Raw genomic sequence first — 18,222 nt, forward strand, 5'->3', positions numbered from 1 at the left:
CCATCTGGCAGTCCGACGGACGAATCTGGGTTTGGCGGATGCCAGGAGAACGCTACCTGCCCCAATGCATAGTGCCAACTGTAATGTTTGGTGGTGGAGGAATAATGGTCTGGGGCTGTTTTTCATGGTTTGGGCTAAGCCCCTTAGTTTCAGTGAAGGGAAATCTTAATGCTACAGCATGCAATGACATTCTAGACAATTCTGTGCTTCCAACTTTGTGGCAACAGTTTGTGGAAGGCCCATTTCTGTTTCAGCATGACAATGCCCCTGTGCACAAAATGGTTTGTTGTGATCAGTGTGGAAGGACTTCACTGGCCTGCACAGAGCACTGACTTCAACCCCATCATACACCATTGGGATGAATTGGAACGCCGACTGCGAGCCAGGCCTAATCACCCAACATCAGTGCCAAACCTCACTAATGCTCTTGTGGCTGAATGGAAGCAATGTTCCAACATCTAGGTGAAAGCCTTCCTAGAAGAGTGGAGGCTGTTATAGCAACAAAGGGGGGACCAACTCCATATTAATGTCCATGAATTTGGAATGAGGTGTTTGACGAGCAGGTGTCCACATACTTTTGTAGACACTGGTATAGTGCTGGAGATAATGAATGAGGTTGAAATGTGGCGGAATTGGCCTTTAAGGTGAGGCTTTTATTGGGAATTAAGTGAAAGGGGAGACCTAGTCAGGTGCACAACTGAAGTGCATTTATCCGAAATGTGTCTTCTGCATTTAACCCAACCCCTCTGAATCGGAGAGGTGCAGGGGTCTGCCTTAATCGATGTTCAGGTCTGAACCTTCCATTTTAGAATGTAAATATATTTATTTAGTTTCCTGTCATGAATGATACATGTTATGTACAACAATTTAGTATATCAGGATTTGTCACTCATCTACAAAATGTTAGAGAATTGAGAACATTGTTTTTACTGTGTCATGATGCAACAGACAGTACAATGTAACTGTTGTCTTTGATTCAACCGGCCCCTATAATCTGTGCTTCATCATAAACACCTCTGGACTGGTCTCCCTGCCTTTTCATATGGCCCTATTTATTATACACAATAACCTTATTTCTACACACACTTGTGTGTGTGTATTCCCACTTGGGAAGAGGACACGGTGGTGGAGAGACAAGACAGAGACGGGAGAAAAACAATGCAGTACTAAAGAAACAAAAAGGAAGCCGACATTGTAGCAAGTTATTCAAAAGCAGTCAGTACAACAGTTTAATCCCTTCGGCTAGAGTTGCTGACAGTGGCTAACCCTTTAAAATGGCCCCTGTCCTGCCTCGTGATGTTGGAGCGCCCCCTGTCTTTATACATAAAGATACCTGCTTTCAACAGGCCAGTTTCACCCGCACAAATCCTCCCACAGGACTGAATCCCCTTGGCTTCCCCAAACACACTTGACCACTTGTCTTCATACGCCAGTGAGCAGGCCAAAGCCGAACAAGGTCAGTGATATGCTGGTCAGTGATAGGCTGGTCATTTATGAACATTTGAACATCTTGGCCATGTTCTGTTATAATCTCCACCCAGCACAGCCAGAAGAGGACTGGCCACCCCTCATAGCCTGGTTCCTCTCTAGGTTTCTTCCTAGGTTTCGGCCTTTCTAGGGAGTTTTTCCTAGCCACCGTGCTTCTACACCTGCATTGCTTGCTGTTTGGGGTTTTAGGATGGGTTTATGTACAGCACTTTGATATATCAGCTGATGTAAGAAGGGCTATATAAATAAAATGTATATTTGAGACAGATTGATGAGAAGCTTGCATTGATGGAAAGATACTGGATGGATGTTAGTATCAATCAAAACCTGAATGTTATTGAACTCAAACTGTTAAACGTAATGATTTTATCTACAAATGTGATTTTTGTTGTTGTTGTTGTTGTTGTTAGAGATGGTGATGATCAGTTCACTGAATTATTCAGTGATATGTCTGTTAATTGTTGTACACTTAAACTATGTGTTTACCTTGATGAACACAGAAGAATGTTTATCTATGATAATTTGAGTGACCAATGAATATGTGTATTTTATGGAGGGTATTACATTTTTTAAATATGTGCAAATAAGACATTGAGAAGATGAATAATTTACAGTTGTTGGAATACAGGAATGACAAGGCAATTTAGAGTTGATGTATCCCAATTAAGCATAGGATCCACTGTACATCACATCTTCACAACAGAGGAACCTGACCCAGCCAACAAGCCTGCAGAGTACAGAGGGACCAACCAGTCACGTCATGATTGAAGCTGACCGAGAGCTATCAGTCATGGTGCAGGAAATATGGGATAAAGACGTCAACAGACTGAAACCAGGGACAGACTACCGGATCTCTCTGCAGGTAGAAAAACTATACAAACGGGACTACTGTATGTGGATGACATTTATTAATTTACTGACGGCATTCCGTGACAGATTGTGCAAACATATTACTCCAAAATAACTTATGATGTTTTTGCTAATAGTAAGGTCACAGGCATTGTTTGTTGTAAGGTCACAGCACATTGAACAAATCCAGACCCCTAAAATGCTCTATATTGTTGCTGTTGTGGTCTTTCTAAAGCAGGGTTCCCCAACTGGTGGGCCACGGGCCGAATTTGGCCCGCATTTGATTTGGCCCCCCAAGTTTTCTGAGCAAGACATTTTTTGTTGTTGAGAAATCACTTTTTATTTTTTTATTGTTGGACATAAGACTGTAAAAACATCAGCAAATCAGCTCCAAGTGATTTTAATTTTGGAAATCTGTTTCAAAGTATTCCCATGCATAATAGCGAGATATACTGTATGTGATCGTACACAAATGTAAGCAAGGTTTCAAATTATTATGTTTTAGTCAAATATATCTGTTTGGGCTTCTTGCGTTACCTTTTTTGGTCTACAAATTATTTGTAATTATGTTCTGGCCTCCTGACCAACCGCTCAAGAAAAAAAATGGCCCCGGACTGAATCTTGTTTATGATCCCTGTTCTAAAGGACACAATAGCATGTTAGACACTGTGCCACAGATAGAGTGCAAGTCCAGTGAAAACATGCTGCTGTTGGAATCTCCTAACTCATAAACAAATGTGGAGTTGCAGCTTCAAAGGGCACTGGGTCATGCTTCATTTCTTTCAAGAGGATACAATGTTTCTAAACAAAAGTGGACAGCTTCATCCCTACATCATTGGTGGGCATACTTACATATTTGTAATGTGTAACTGATTTCCTCTTCCTCTGCTGTGCTTTGTGCAGGGGAAAGCCAGGACTGTGAATGCTGACATGAATGATGACAGTGATGGAGCTGGATATCCTCTATTCTCGTTTGTCGATGAAAGCATTTTCAAAAAGGAGTCTTTCTTAGGTAAACGCTTGAGGTGTGAGTGTTAGTGCTTTCATTTTTATGAACTTTTGATTTCAACCGTTTCCTGTGTGTTACCATTATTTTCCTTTGGAAATCCTATCATATCTGCAATGTATTACGTACGTAAAGAGTAGCAGGAGTTCAAGTATAATTGCACATGATACAAACAGGATGTGTACTGACATCCAGGAGGAGTGGATAGACAAAACAAAATATTCCTTTTGTAAGATCAGAACACATGCTACCCTCGAAACCGATCTGCATGCCCTCTTTCAGCCTTTATCTCTCTACTGGATAACTATGAAAGTGATACCGGTGAGCCTGAGACTGTAACCCCAGAGGAGGAAGCAGAAAACCACACGTTTCTGGACTGCATGCTTCGAATGCCCACCATGAAGGTATCAGTTAAAACATATGGTGGATAGGTCGGTAACAAGAATACTGTATCTTTATTTAGTCTGGTGAGTAGGAACATAAGTCAAATCACAGATGCATGCAGAAAAAGTTAAAACCATTTTAATGTCACATCAATTCACAGGGAGAACCATGGCCAAGTTGGAACCTTTACAAGCTAAAGTGAGTCAATCAACACCCCATGATTGAAATTGTCTCCATATGTTTCTCTCATTTTTAGATTGCACATTAGTACCTAGTAGAGGAACCGCTCTCCCCAGAGGTATTACCGGAATTCAAGGAGCAACTCTACCGTATCTGGTTTGAGCTGTACGCCAGACGAGGAACTAGCAAGTGGGTAAAACTCTCCTCTTATGTAACTGTTACTTTTCAGATGTCAAAATAGTTCTTCATTAGGCTGCTAAATGTTTTCTCTTCACTGGTTAGGGTTATGTTTGTTCAATGTGAAATCCATTCACAATTAAAGAAGGCTGTATTGTCACCTCAGTCTCTCATTTATTTAGTCTTTATGCCTGTCTTTTCAAATGGCATACAGTGTGGACTTAAGACTTGAGACTTGGACCGACTCAAGGCACACATTTGATGAATTGAGACTTGACTTGGCAGGAAAGTAAATAACTTGAGCCTTGACTTGGAGCCTCGAGGCTCGGGACTCGTCTTGAGATTGATGTCTCGAAAGGCTTGATCTGGCCTGTTTCTGTACAGCTTAGTCCGAATTTGATAGCTTATCTTACTATATGACACAATGAAAATGGCCTGTTGCTGTTTCATTCAATGACTAGACAAAATATAATTCTATAGTCATCATTACATCTAGGGAAAATATGACCAATGACTCGAGCTTGGGAGAAAAAAACTAACTTGTGACTCCACATGACTTGAGATTACAATGACTTGACTTGCCCTTAGCTTTTGTGTATTCCTAGGAGTAGAGTAGTCTATTTTCACCTATGCTGTACAGTATGTGAAGCCGCAGATTGTGCTATCATGTCATCGTGTGCATCATCAAGCTAATCTAAGTGGTGGATGACCTCGCATTACTCTTCAATATCATCCCTTCAGGAAGAGGGTGGAAAAGCAGTGGTGTTCTATGTTCCAGCCTAATAATGTTCTCCCATGTTCCTCCAGGCCGGACTCCTCAGGGTTTGAGCATGTCTTTGTCGGAGAGACCAGAGGGGGCCGCACAGTCATCGGCTTTCATACCTGGATCCAGTTGTGTGTGTGTATATATATATATGTATGTGTGTGTGTGTATCTATGTGTGTATGTATATATATATATATATATATGTGTATATATATATATATGTATATATATATGTATATATATATATATATGTGTATGTATATATATATATATATGTGTATATATATATATATGTATATATGTGTATATATGTATATATGTATATGTATATATGTATATGTATGTATATGTATATATATATATGTATATATATATGTATGTATATATATATGTATATATATATGTATGTATATATATATATATACATATATATACACACATATATATATATATATATATATATATATACATATATATATATATATATATATACACACATATATATATACACACATATATACATATATATATATATATATATATATACATACATATATATATACACACATATATACATATATATATATATATACATATATATATATACATACATATATATATATATACACACATATATATATATATACAGTGGGGGAAAAAAGTATTTAGTCAGCCACCAATTGTGCAAGTTCTCCCACTTAAAAAGATGAGAGAGGCCTGTAATTTTCATCATAGGTACACGTCAACTATGACAGACAAAATGAGAAAAAAAATCCAGAAAATCACATTGTAGGATTTTTAATGAATTTATTTGCAAATTATGGTGGAAAATAAGTATTTGGTCACCTACAAACAAGCAAGATTTCTGGCTCTCACAGACCTGTAACTTCTTCTTTGAGACGCTCCTCTGTCCTCCACTCATTACCTGTATTAATGGCACCTGTTTGAACTTGTTATCAGTATAAAAGACACCTGTCCACAACCTCAAACAGTCACACTCCAAACTCCACTATGGCCAAGACCAAAGAGCTGTCAAAGGACACCAGAAACAAAATTGTAGACCTGCACCAGGCTGGGAAGACTGAATCTGCAATAGGTAAGCAGCTTGGTTTGAAGAAATCAACTGTGGGAGCAATTATTAGGAAATGGAAGACATACAAGACCAATGATAATCTCCCTTGATCTGGGGCTCCACGCAAGATCTCACCCCGTGGGGTCAAAATGATCACAAGAACGGTGAGCAAAAATCCCAGAAACACACGGGGGGACCTAGTGAATGACCTGCAGAGAGCTGGGACCAAAGTAACAAAGCCTACCATCAATAACACACTATGCCGCCAGGGACTCAAATCCTGCAGTACCAGACGTGTCCCCCTGCTTAAGCCAGTACATGTCCAGGCCCATCTGAAGTTTGCTAGAGAGCATTTGGATGATCCAGAAGAGGATTGGGAGAATGTCATATGGTCAGATGAAACCAAAATATAACTTTTTGGTAAAAACTCAACTCGTCGTGTTTGGAGGACAAAGAATGCTGAGTTGCATCCAAAGAACACCATACCTACTGTGAAGCATGGGGGTGGAAACATCATGCTTTGGGGCTGTTTTTCTGCAAAGGGACCAGGACGACTGATCCGTGTAAAAGAAAGAATGAATGGGGCCATATATCGTGAGATTTTGAGTGAAAACCTCTTTCCATCAGCAAGGGCATTGAAGATGAAACGTGGCTGGGTCTTTCAGCATGACAATGAACCCAAACACACCGCCCGGGCAACGAAGGAGTGGCTTCATAAGAAGCATTTCAAGGTCCTGGAGTGGCCAAGCCAGTCTCCAGATCTCAAACCCATAGAAAATCTTTGGAGGGAGTTGAAAGTCTGTGTTGCCCAGCGACAGCCCCAAAACATCACTGCTCTAGAGGAGATCTGCATGGCGGAATGGGCCAAAATACCAGCAACAGTGTGTGAAAACCTTGTGAAGACTTACAGAAAACGTTTGACCTGTGTCATTGCCAACAAAGGGTATAAAACAAAGTATTGAGATAAACTTTTGTTATTGACCAAATACTTATTTTCCACCATAATTTGCAAATAAATTCATTAAAAATCCTACAATGTGATTTTCTGGATTTTTTCTTCTTCTCATTTTGTCTGTCATAGTTGAAGTGTACCTATGATGAAAATTACAGGCCTCTCTCATCTTTCTAAGTGGGAGAACTTGCACAATTGGTGGCTGACTAAATACTTTTTTCCCCCACTGTATATATATATATACACATATATACACATATATATATGCAAATGGCATAGACAACAGGTGGAAATTATAGGCAATTAGCAAGACACCCCCATTAAAGGAGTGGTTCTGCAGGTGGTAACCACAGACCACTTCTCAGTTCCTATGCTTCCTGGCTGATGTTTTGGTCACTTTTGAATGCTGGCGGTGCTTTCACTCTAGTGGTAGCATGAGACGGAGTCTACAACCCACACAAGTGGCTCAGGTAGTGCAGCTCATCCAGGATGGCACATCAATGTGAGCTGTGGCAAGAAGGTTTGCTGTGTCTGTCAGCGTAGTGTCCAGAGCATGGAGGCCCTACCAGGAGACAGGCCAGTACATCAGGAGACGTGGAGGAGGCCGTAGGAGGGCAACAACCCAGCAGCAGGACCGCTACCTCCGCCTTTGTGCAAGGAGGAGCAGGGGGAGCACTGCCAGAGCCCTGCAAAATGACCTCCAGCAGGCCACAAATGTGCATGTGTCTGCTCAAACGGTCAGAAACAGACTCCATGAGGGTGGTATGAGGGCCCGACGTCCACAGGTGGGGGTTGTGCTTAAAGCCCAACACCGTGCAGGACGTTTGGCATTTGCCAGAGAACACCAAGATTGGCAAATTCGCCACTGGCGCCCTGTGCTCTTCACAGATGAAAGCAGGTTCACACTGAGCACATGTGACAGCGTGACAGTCTGGAGACGCCGTGGAGAACGTTCTGCTGCCTGCAACATCCTCCAGCATGACCGGTTTGGCGGTGGGTCAGTCATGGTGTGGGGTGGCATTTCTTTGGGGGGCCGAACAGCCCTCCATGTGCTCGCCAGAGGTATCCTGACTGCCATTAGGTACCGAGATGAGATCCTCAGACCCCTTGTGAGACCATATGCTGTTGCGGTTGGCCCTGGGTTCCTCCTAATGCAAGACAATGCTAGACCTCATGTGGCTGGAGTGTGTCAGCAGTTCCTGCAAGAGGAAGGCATTGATGCTATGGACTGGCCCGCCCGTTCCCCAGACCTGAATCCAATTGAGCACATCTGGGACATCATGTCTCGCTCCATCCACCAACGCCACGTTGCACCACAAACCGTCCAGGAGTCGGTGGATGCTTTAGTCCAGGTCTGGGAGGAGATCCCTCAGGAGACCATCCGCCACCTCATCAGGAGCATGCCCAGGCATTGTAGGGAGGTCATACAGGCACGTGGGGCCCACACACACTACTGAGCCTCATTTTGACTTGTTTTAAGGACATTACATCAAAGTTGGATCAGCCTGTAGTGTGGTTTTCCACTTTAATTTTGAGTGTGACTCCAAATCCAGACCTCCATGGGTTGATAAATTGGATTTCCATTGATTATTTTTGTGTGATTTTGTTGTCAGCACATTCATCTATGTAAAGAAAAAAGTATTTAATAAGATTATTTCATTTTTTCAGATCTAGGATGTGTTATTTTAGTGTTCCCTTTATTTTTTTGAGCAGTGTATATATTTTTTTATTTCACCTTTATTTAACCAGGTAGGCAAGTTGAGAACAAGTTCTCATTTACAACTGCGACCTGGCCAAGATAAAGCAAAGCAGTTCGACACATACAACAACACAGAGTTACACATGGAGTAAAACAAAACATACAGTCAATAATACAGTAGAAAAATAAGTCTATATACAATGTGAGCAAATGAGCTGAGATAAGGGAGGCAATAAATAGGCCATGAAGTAAATACAATATAGCAAGTAAAACACTGGAATGGTAGATTTGCAGTAGATGAATGTGCAAAGTAGGTGCACTGGGGTGCAAAGGAACAAAATATAAATAAATACAGTAGGGGAAGGGGTAGTTGTTTGGCCTATTTATAGATGGGCTATGTACAGGTGCAGTGATCTGTGAGCTGCTCTGACAGCTGGTGCTTAAAGCTAGTGAGGGAGATAAGTGTTTCCAGTTTCAGAGATTTTTGTAGTTCGTTCCAGTCATTGGCAGCAGAGAACTGGAAAGAGAGGCGGCCAAAGGAGGAATTGGCTTTGGGGGTGACCAGAGAGATATACCTGCTGGAGCGCGTGCTACGGGTGGGTGCTGCTATGGTGACCAGCGAGCTGAGATAAGGGGGTACTTTACCTAGCAGGGTCTTGTAGATGACCTGGAGCCAGTGGGTTTGGCGACGAGTATGAAGCGAGGGTCGCAGTGGTGGGTAGTATATGGGGCTTTGGTGACAAAACGGATGGCACTGTGATAGACTGCATCCAATTTATTGAGTAGGGTATTGGAGGCTATTTTGTAAATGACGTCGTCGAAGTCGAGGATCGGTAGGATGGTCAGTTTTACGAGGGTATGTTTGGCAGCATGAGTGAAGGATGCTTTGTTGTGAAATAGGAAGCCAATTCTAGATTTAACTTTGGATTGGAGATGTTTGATGTGAGTCCGGAAGGAGAGTTTACAGTCTAACCAGACACCTAGGTATTTGTAGTTGTCCACATATTCTAAGTCAGAACGGGCGGGCAGGTGCAGGCAGCGATCGGTTGAAGAGCATGCATTTAGTTTTACTTGTATTTAAGAGCAGTTGGAGGCCATGGAAGGAGAGTTGTATGGCATTGAAGCTCGTCTGGAGGGTTGTTGACACAGTGTCTAAAGAAGGGCCAGAAGTATACAGAATGGTGTCGTCTGCGTAGAGGTGGATCAGAGACTCACCAGCAGCAAGAGCGACATCATTGATGTATACAGAGAAAAGAGTCGGCCCAAGAATTGAACCCTGGGGCACCCCCATAGAGACTGCCAGAGGCCCGGACAACAGGATGTGGGGATTGACAGAGTCGAAAGCCTTGGCCAGGTCAATGAATACGGCTGCACAGTATTGTTTCTTATCGATGGCGGTTAAGATATCGTTTAGGACCTTGAGCGTGGCTGAGGTGCACCCATGACCAGCTCTGAAATCAGATTGCATAGTGGAGAAGGTACGGTGGGATTCGAAATGGTCGGTAATCTGTTTGTTAACTTGGCTTTCGAAGACCTTAGAAAGACAGGGTAGGATAGATTTAGGTCTGTAGCAGTTTGGGTCAAGAGTGTCCCACCCCCTTTGAAGAGGGGGATGACCGCAGTATATACACTGAGTATACCAAACATTAGGAACACCTTCCTAATATTGAGTTGTACCTCCCCCCACTACCGTTTGCATAAATTCGTTGGGGCATGGACTCTACAAGGTGTCAAGCGTTCCACAGGGATTCTGGCCCATGTTGACTACAATGCTTCCCACAGTTGTTAGGTTGGCTGGATGTCCTTTGGGTGGTGGACCATTCCTGATACACACAGGAAACTGTTGAGCGTGAAAAACTCAGCAGTGTTGCTATTCTTGACACAAACCGGTGCGCCTGGCACCAACTACCATACCCTGTTCAAAGGCACTTAAATAGTTTGTCTTGCCCATTCACCCTCTGAATGACACACATACACCACCCATGTCTCAATTGTTTCAAGGCTTACAAATACTTCTTTAACCTGTCTCCTCCCCTTCATCTACACTAATTGAAGGAGATTTAACAAGTGACATCAATAAGGAATCATAACTTTCACCTGGATTCACCTGGTCAGTCTGTCATGGAAAGAGCAGGTGCCCTTAATGTTTTGCATACTCTGCGTATATGTCAAGCATAACGAATGACTCTTTCTCGTGGATGTATGTCTTCATTGTTGTCTCTCTCTTTTCTCTTTTATGTCAAAACCAGCCTGATGAGAACAAGCACAACCTGGCGCTACAGTTCAGTTGGAAGAATGGAATAAAACCCAAAGGCAGCATCTTCGTTGGCGTCAGTCCTGAATTTGAGTTTGCCCTTTTATACCCTGTGTTTTCTGTTCTCACCCAATGAGCGTGTCAGTGTTCTTCCGTATCTATGAGGTGGACATCGTCTGTCACCACTATAACAAGAAGCATATCGGCACAACCTACCCTGTTCTTGTGAAGTACCAATACGAAGAAAAAAACCTAAAAACCCTAATCAAACTTATCAAATACACTCTCATCCATGTGTCACGAGTATTGTTTTTGTCTTTTTCATTTAAATAAAGATAAAATAAATCTGTAAGTGTTCTGTTGCTTTATTCATTATTGCTGCACTATCACACAAAAGCTGAATATTGAATGTGAAAGACAGTATCAAGAAGAACTGTCAGCACAGGATGCAATCTTCAGAGGTAACCTCTGTATCATTTCACTATTCAAGTTCCTGAATAGTGAAATACACTAAATTCTAAGCCAAAATGTACAATAACTGGAATATGGATGGCTATTCTTTAACTGTCAATGGTAGATGCCAGTGTCACGGACAGAAGTGTTAGTTACAAATACAGTGGCGATCGGTGCCATTTAAGATGAGCATAGCCTTATTTCTATTAGAGCATATTAGATGACTGTCATTAATTTTCCATTCACCCAGTTCAATGTAACATTGATGATACTCAAATTGTCCCTATACCCACCATTAGCTTGCTACAACCTAGCCTATGAATGAAAGTTTACAATGTAGGTGCACACAGGTCGAGAGAAAGATTTGAGGTGACAGACAGTGACGCATTCAATACAACCTTGCATATTCTTGCCTGCATCTACTTGATCTAGTGTGTAATCATTAGTCCAAAAGTTGCAAACAAGAGTTTCTATTGGGCAAATTCAGGTATGTTTATCCCCGTTTCATTCCATTTGCTTCCGTTTAAGAAACACATTACATTTACGTCATTTAGCAGACGCTCTTATCCAGAGCGACTTACAAATTGGTGCATTCACCTTATGATATCCAGTGGAGCAACCACTTTACAATAGTACATCTATATATTTTGGAGGGGGAGGGTAGGGGGGAGGGTTAGAAGGATTACTTAATCCTATCCCAGGTATTCCTTAAAGAGGTAGGGTTTCAGGTGTCTCCAGAAGGTGGTGATTGACTCCGCTGTCCTGGTGTCGTGAGGGAGCTTGTTCTACCATTGGGGTGCCAGAGCAGCGAACAGTTTTGACTGGGCTGAGCGGGAACTGTGCTTCCGCAGAGGTAGGGAGGCGAGCAGGCCAGAGGTGGATGAACGCAGTGCCCTTGTTTGGGTGTGGGGACTGATCAGAGCCTGAAGGAACGGAGGTGCCGTTCCCCTTACAGCTCCGTAGGCAAGCACCATGGTCTTGTAGTAGATGCGAGCTTCAACTGGAAGCCAGTGGAGTGTGCGGAGGAGCGGGGTGACGTGAGAGAACTTGGGAAGGTTGAACACCAGACGGGCTGCGGCGTTCCGGGTGAGTTGTAGGGGTTTTAAGGCACAGGCAGGGAGCCCCGCCAACAGCGAGTTGCAGCAATCCAGACGGGAGATGACAAGTGCCTGGATTAGGACCTGCGCCGCTTCCGGTGTGAGGCAGGGTCGTACTCTGCGAATGTTGTAGAGCATGAACCTACAGGATCGGGTCACCGCCTTGATGTTAGCGGAGAACGACAGGGTGTTGTCCAGGGTCACGCCAAGGCTCTTAGCACTCTGGGAGGAGGACACAATGGAGTTGTCAACTGTGATGGTGAGATCATGGAACGGGCAGTCCTTCCCCAGGAGGAGGAGCAGCTCCGTCTTGCCGAGGTTCAGCTTGAGGTGGTGATCCGTCATCCACACTGATATGTCTGCCAGACATGCAGAGATGCGATTCGCCACCTGGTTATCAGAAGGGGGAAAGGAGAAGATTAATTGTGTGTCGTCTGCGTAGCAATGATAGGAGAGACCATGTGAGGATATGACAGAGCCAAGTGACTTGGTGTATAGCGAGAATAGGAGAGGGCCTAGAACTGAGCCCTGGAGGACACCAGTGGTGAGAGCACGTGGTGTGGAGACGGATTCTCGCCACGCCACCTGGTAGGAGCGACCTGTCAGGTAGGACGCAATCCAAGAGTGAGCCGCGCCGGAGATGCCCAGCTCGGAGAGGGTGGAGAGGAGGATCTGATGGTTCATTGTATCAAAGGCAGCAGATAGGAGAGCCTCCGTGACACAGAGAAGAGCAGTCTCAGTTGAATGACCAGCCTTGAAACCCGACTGATTTGGATCAAGAAGGTCATTCTGAGAGAGAGAGATAGATAGAGAGTTGGCCAAGGACGGCACGCTCAAGAGTTTTGGAGAGAAAAGAAATAAGGGATACTCGTCTGTAGTTGTTGACATCGGAGGGATCGAGTGTAGGTTTTTTGAGAAGGGGTGCAACTCTCGCTCTTTTGAAGACGGAAGGGACGTAGCCAGCGGTCAAGGATGAGTTGATGAGCGAGGTGAGGTGAGGGAGAAGGTCTCCGGAAATGGTCTGGAGAAGAGAGGAGGGGATAGGGTCAACCGGGCAGGTTGTTGGGCGGCCGGCCATCACAAGTCGCAAGATTTCATCTGGAGAGAGAGGGGAGAAAGAGGTCAAAGCATAGGGTAGGGCAATGTGAGCAGGACCAGCGATGTCGTTTGACTTAACAAACGAGGATCGGATGTCGTCAACCTTCTTTTCAAAATGGTTGACAAAGTCATCCGCAGAGAGGGAGGAGGGGGGGAGGAGGATTCAGGAGGGAGGAGAAGGTGGCAAAGAGCTTCCTAGGGTTAGAGGCAGATGCTTGGAATTTAGAGTGGTAGAAAGTGGCTTTAGCAGCAGAAACAGAGGAAGAAAATGTGGAGAGGAGGGAGTGAAAAGATGCCAGGTCCGCAGGGAGGCTAGTTTTCCTCCATTTCCGCTCGGCTGCCCGGAGCCCTGTTCTGTGAGCTCGCAATGAGTCGTCAAGCCACGGAGCAGGAGGGGAGGACCGAGCCGGCTGGGAGGATAGGGGACATAGAGAGTCAAAGGATGCAGAAAGGGCGGAGAGGAGGGTTGAGGAGGCAGAATCAGGAGATTGGTTGGAGAAGGATTGAGCAGAGTGAAGAGATGATAGGATGGAAGAGGAGAGAATAGCAGGAGAGAGAGAGCGAAGGTTGCGACGGTGCAATACCATCTGAGTAGGGGCAGAGATGAGTAGTGTTGGAGTAGAGCAAGAGGGTAAAGGATACAAGGTAGTGGACGGAGACTTGGAGGGGAGTTGCAGTGAGATTAGTAGAAGAACAGCATCTAGTAAAGATGAGGTCAAGCGTTTTGCCTGCCTTGTGAGTGGGGGGGCGGACGGTGAGAGGGTGAGGTCAAAAGAGGAGAGGAGTGGAAAGAAGGAGGCATAGAGAAATGAGTCAAAGGTAGACGTGGGGAGGTTAAAGTCACCCAGGATTGTGAGGGGTGAGCCATCCTCAGGAAAGGAACTTATCAAGGCGTCAAGCTCATTGATGAACTTTCCAAGGGAACCTGGAGGGCGATAAATGATAAGGATGTTAAGCTTGAATGGGCTAGTGACTATGACAGCATGGAATTCAAAGGAGGAGATAGACAGATGGGTCAGGGGAGAAAGAGAGAATGTCCACTTGGGAGAGATGAGGATTCCAGTGCCACCTCCCCACTGACCAGATGCTCTCGGGGTATGCGAGAACACGTAGTCAGACGAGGAGAGAGCAGTAGGAGTAGCAGTGTTTTCTGTGGTAATCCATGTTTCCGTCAGCGCCAAGAAGTCGAGGGACTGGAGGGTAGCATAGGCTGAGATGAACTCTGCCTTGTTGGCCGCAGACCGGCAGTTCCAGAGGCTGCCGGAGACCTGGAACTCCACGTGGGTCGTGCGCGCTGGGACCACCAGGTTAGAGTGGCAGCGGCCATGCGGTGTGAAGCGTTTGTGTGGCCTGTGCAGAGAGGAGAGAACAGGGATAGACAGACACATAGTTGACAGGCTACAGGAGAGGCTACGCTAATGCAAAGGAGATTGGATTGAAAATTAACTAAACAACTGGGGAAGCGAGAGAGCAGGGCCTCCCTCACTAACACTTTTCAACAGTATCGGCGGAATGAATACACCCCTGATCACATGCAAACAGTTAACTTTTATAGCCACACAAACAGCTCAATATATTCCTTCTCACATCTACGCTCTCTTCCTCTCACCTTTTCCCTTTGCTTGTGGACTTCAATGCACAACACATCAGCTGTCTGTGACCAGGTGAAAAACCCTTTCCAAGCCAAACCATACCATAACTACTATACACGGTCTACATCATTGTCACCATTAGCTAAAGTAACGTCATGGTCAACATAGCTAATAGAATTAACGCGTTAGTAAACCAGCTACACTCATGCAGTACAGTGTACAGTCAGTAAGCAGTTACACTAACGAGCCCCGGTGGCAATACATTTGTAAAACCAAAAGCTTACCTTGACTTGGAAGAGTTCCAGTGTTGGATAGCCATAGCCAGCTAGCTAACATAGCATCCCTCTGTTTGAGCCGGGTGTTTGAGTAGGCTAACTAGCTGGCTGCATTTGCTAGCTAAGTAAGTGGAAGTGAAGAAAAACAATCTTTCTCTCTTGCTCTGTCATTTTTTAAGAAATTGTCTGTTGTCTTTCTCTATCTTTTAGTCAACTACTCGCCACATTTTATGCAGTGCTAGCTAGCTGTAACTTATGCTTTCAGTACTAGATTAATTCTCTGATCCTTTGACTGGGTGGACAACGTCAGTTCATGCTGCAAGAGCTCTGATAGGTTGGGGGATGTCTTCCGGAAGTTGTCATAGTTACTGTATAAGTCTATGGAAGGGGGTGAGAACCATGAGCCTCCTAGGTTTTGTTTTGAAGTCAATGTATCCAGAGGAGGATATAAGCTACACCATGGTGCTACCCTATAGAGTGCAGCTGAGGCTACTGTAGACCTTCAATGCCAAACAGTGTGTTTTAATAAATTATTTGGTGACGTGAATATATTTTGTATAGTTTTATCTAAAAAAGATCACTTTAAATGTTTCACTATTTTTATATTTAAGAAATTCCCTGAGGATGGTCCTCCCCTTTCTCCTCTGAGGAGCCTCCACTGTACAAATATATTTGCCAGTGCGTTCTGTTGGGGCAGTAGAGTAAAGAGCGAGACCAGGCTGCTGAAAGAGCAAATGCTACCATGTTTTGGAGTCTTGATGTCACAAGCTCGCAAGAGAGGGACAGTGAGTGGGTGTGGCCTTGTATTTATTTTACTAGGCAAGTCAGTTAAGAACAAATTATTATTTTCAATGATGGGGAAGATACAAGAAGCTGTGGGAGTTGTGGAAGATTGGTATCTAACATGGGGTTTAGGATGTCTGTGGCCAAGTCTTGCTTTGTGGTGTATTCTAGGAGGAAAGTTAAATATGTTAGGCTGTAAATATACAGTCAGGATATAGGTAGGGTGTCTGAGTTTAAGTATTTAGGTATGTGGTTTGATGAAAGGCTTACGTGGAAGAGACATGTTGAGCATATTTAAATGAAGTGCATGAAGGTACTGAACCTCATGAGGGCAGTGGCAGGATAGGGGGTCGTATAGACAAACATTGTTGTATATGTATCAGGCATTGATCAGGTCATCTTTGTGTGTTATGGGTGCTTTGTATATGGATCAGAAGCCAAAACGGTACTACAGCGCCTGGATAGGATACAGTCAAGGGCCCTGAGATTATGTGTGGGTGCCTTCAAAATGATACCTGTTGAGGCATTGCAGGTGGATAGTGGGTAACTGCCACTGAGGATAAGATGGGACAAACTTGCATTAGCCTACTGGGCGAGGTTGAAAGGGAGTTAAGAAGGACATCCTGCAGTCACGGCAACTGGGGAATGCTGAGAGCGAGGAGTGGTTAAGCAGAAGGTGTACGGGTGGACAATCAGGCAGAAGGTGGTAGAATATGGACTGGTGGAGAGAGAGATAGGGCCGGAAATTGCATTGGGGAACGTTCCTCCGTGGTTGTTTCCGAAACCAAGTGTAGATGTGGACATGATTGAAGGCAGGAGAGAATGGGGTGAGGACGTGAGACAGTGTGTGGAATGATATATAGATTATCGGTTTTATTTGTTTTTAAGGAAATATACAGATGGTTCAAAGGCTACAGTCAGTGGTAGGCTGGGGTCAGGGGTGAATATCCCCGATTTCAATATTAGAGTATATAAGCAGGTTAACTGATTACGTGTCAGTGTATGCGGCCAAGTTGATGCCATGATAGGCTTGAGATGGGTGGAGTAGGTGAAACCACTCAGAGTCTGTTAATGGGATTGGAGAGGATAGGAGTGGTGGTAAGCTTTTACTGGGTTCCTGTCCATGTGGGTGTGGAGGGTAATGAGAAGGTCGATTTGGTGACTAATGCTGCGTTTAGACGAGGGACGCTAAAAACGTCATACCTGTCAGCATAGTGGGATGAGAAATCAAGAAAGAGAGTGACAGCAAAAGAAAGCCAGCACGACGGTATGTGTTGCTATGGTGATTTCAGTAAACAATCAGTGCAAATCAACATCCGAAAGAAAACAACTCGACAGCAGACCAGACGGCAAAAGTTGAAATATTTGAACTTCGGCGGCAAGTCCTGACTAGTGGCGGCTGACAGCATTCACCGCCAGCTTCAATGGCATTTACCGTTGTGCTCTCATTGAAAACAATGACATCCGGTTTGCCGCTTATCATCTACCTCGTACCATGTAAACGCAATATAAGCACAGATACAACAATGAGACAGATATTTCACCGGATGTATAAATGTGAGCATCCGGTTGGCGTTTCCACTCACTACCAAACATGTGGGCCGGCAGTGGGAGAAGATGGAACGAGATGGATTTTGGCTGACACACAATTTGCGTTGTTTAGTAGGCGTTCCCCAACAGAAATTTGCAAATGAATGCTAGAATGCGCTAATAGGATTTCGCTAGCTCCTGCTTGGCTCTGCCAACCCCATTGCTTGTGTTGCCCACTATGGCTCATTTGTTCCCGTTTGAAACGACAGGTTGTGGTCTGTCTTGGTTTAGATATAAAAATCTTTGGTCCCGCTGGGCCGCAGGGAAGTCAAGTCCTTGATCCAGGCAAAAGGGCTCAATCTTTGGGAGTGGGATGCTAGTAGTAAGGGAGTGGGATGCTAGTAGTAAGGGGAGGCAATTTTATCGTGCGCACCGGCCAGTAAAGGAAGAGGTGGGGAGTATGGGATGTAGGAGAGAGGAAGTTGTGTGGAGTAGACTACAGTTTGGGCACAGGTTTGAATGCAACATTGTGGATGATAAGGAGACATGAAACAGTTCTGTGTGATGA

General features: G+C 44.3%; 1 protein-coding gene across 2 annotated transcripts; it reads left to right on the top strand.

Annotated features, from left to right (window-relative positions):
- The first annotated feature begins 544 nt into the window (after positions 1–544).
- Positions 545–4,980, top strand: LOC123723863 (uridylate-specific endoribonuclease B). 2 transcript variants are annotated; one of them, XR_006769742.1, is made up of 5 exons: positions 545–2,350; positions 3,241–3,349; positions 3,626–3,810; positions 3,984–4,096; positions 4,892–4,976. XR_006769742.1 is itself a non-coding variant. In XM_045717657.1 (5 exons), the coding sequence occupies exons 1-4, from the start codon at positions 2,249–2,251 to the stop codon at positions 3,993–3,995; spliced, it is 345 nt and encodes a 114-aa protein (XP_045573613.1). In that variant the 5' UTR covers positions 545–2,248; the 3' UTR covers positions 3,996–4,096; positions 4,892–4,980. The 2 variants fall into 2 exon arrangements, 1 of the variants encoding a protein (XP_045573613.1); XM_045717657.1 differs by having other exon boundaries at positions 3,626–3,747; positions 4,892–4,980.
- The last annotated feature ends 13,242 nt before the right edge of the window (positions 4,981–18,222 follow it).

The sequence above is a fragment of the Salmo salar genome, chromosome ssa04 (genome assembly GCF_905237065.1).
Source record: "Salmo salar chromosome ssa04, Ssal_v3.1, whole genome shotgun sequence".
Classification (NCBI taxonomy): Eukaryota; Metazoa; Chordata; class Actinopteri; order Salmoniformes; family Salmonidae; genus Salmo; species Salmo salar.

Coding starts and splice junctions, on each gene's coding strand:
- LOC123723863 (XM_045717657.1), top strand. CDS start 2,249: ATGATTGAAGCTGACCGAGAGCTATCAGTCATGGTGCAGGAAATATGG. Junction 2,351..3,240: donor ACTACCGGATCTCTCTGCAG/GTAGAAAAACTA, acceptor TGCTTTGTGCAG/GGGAAAGCCAGGACTGTGAA. Junction 3,350..3,625: donor CAAAAAGGAGTCTTTCTTAG/GTAAACGCTTGA, acceptor GCCCTCTTTCAG/CCTTTATCTCTCTACTGGAT.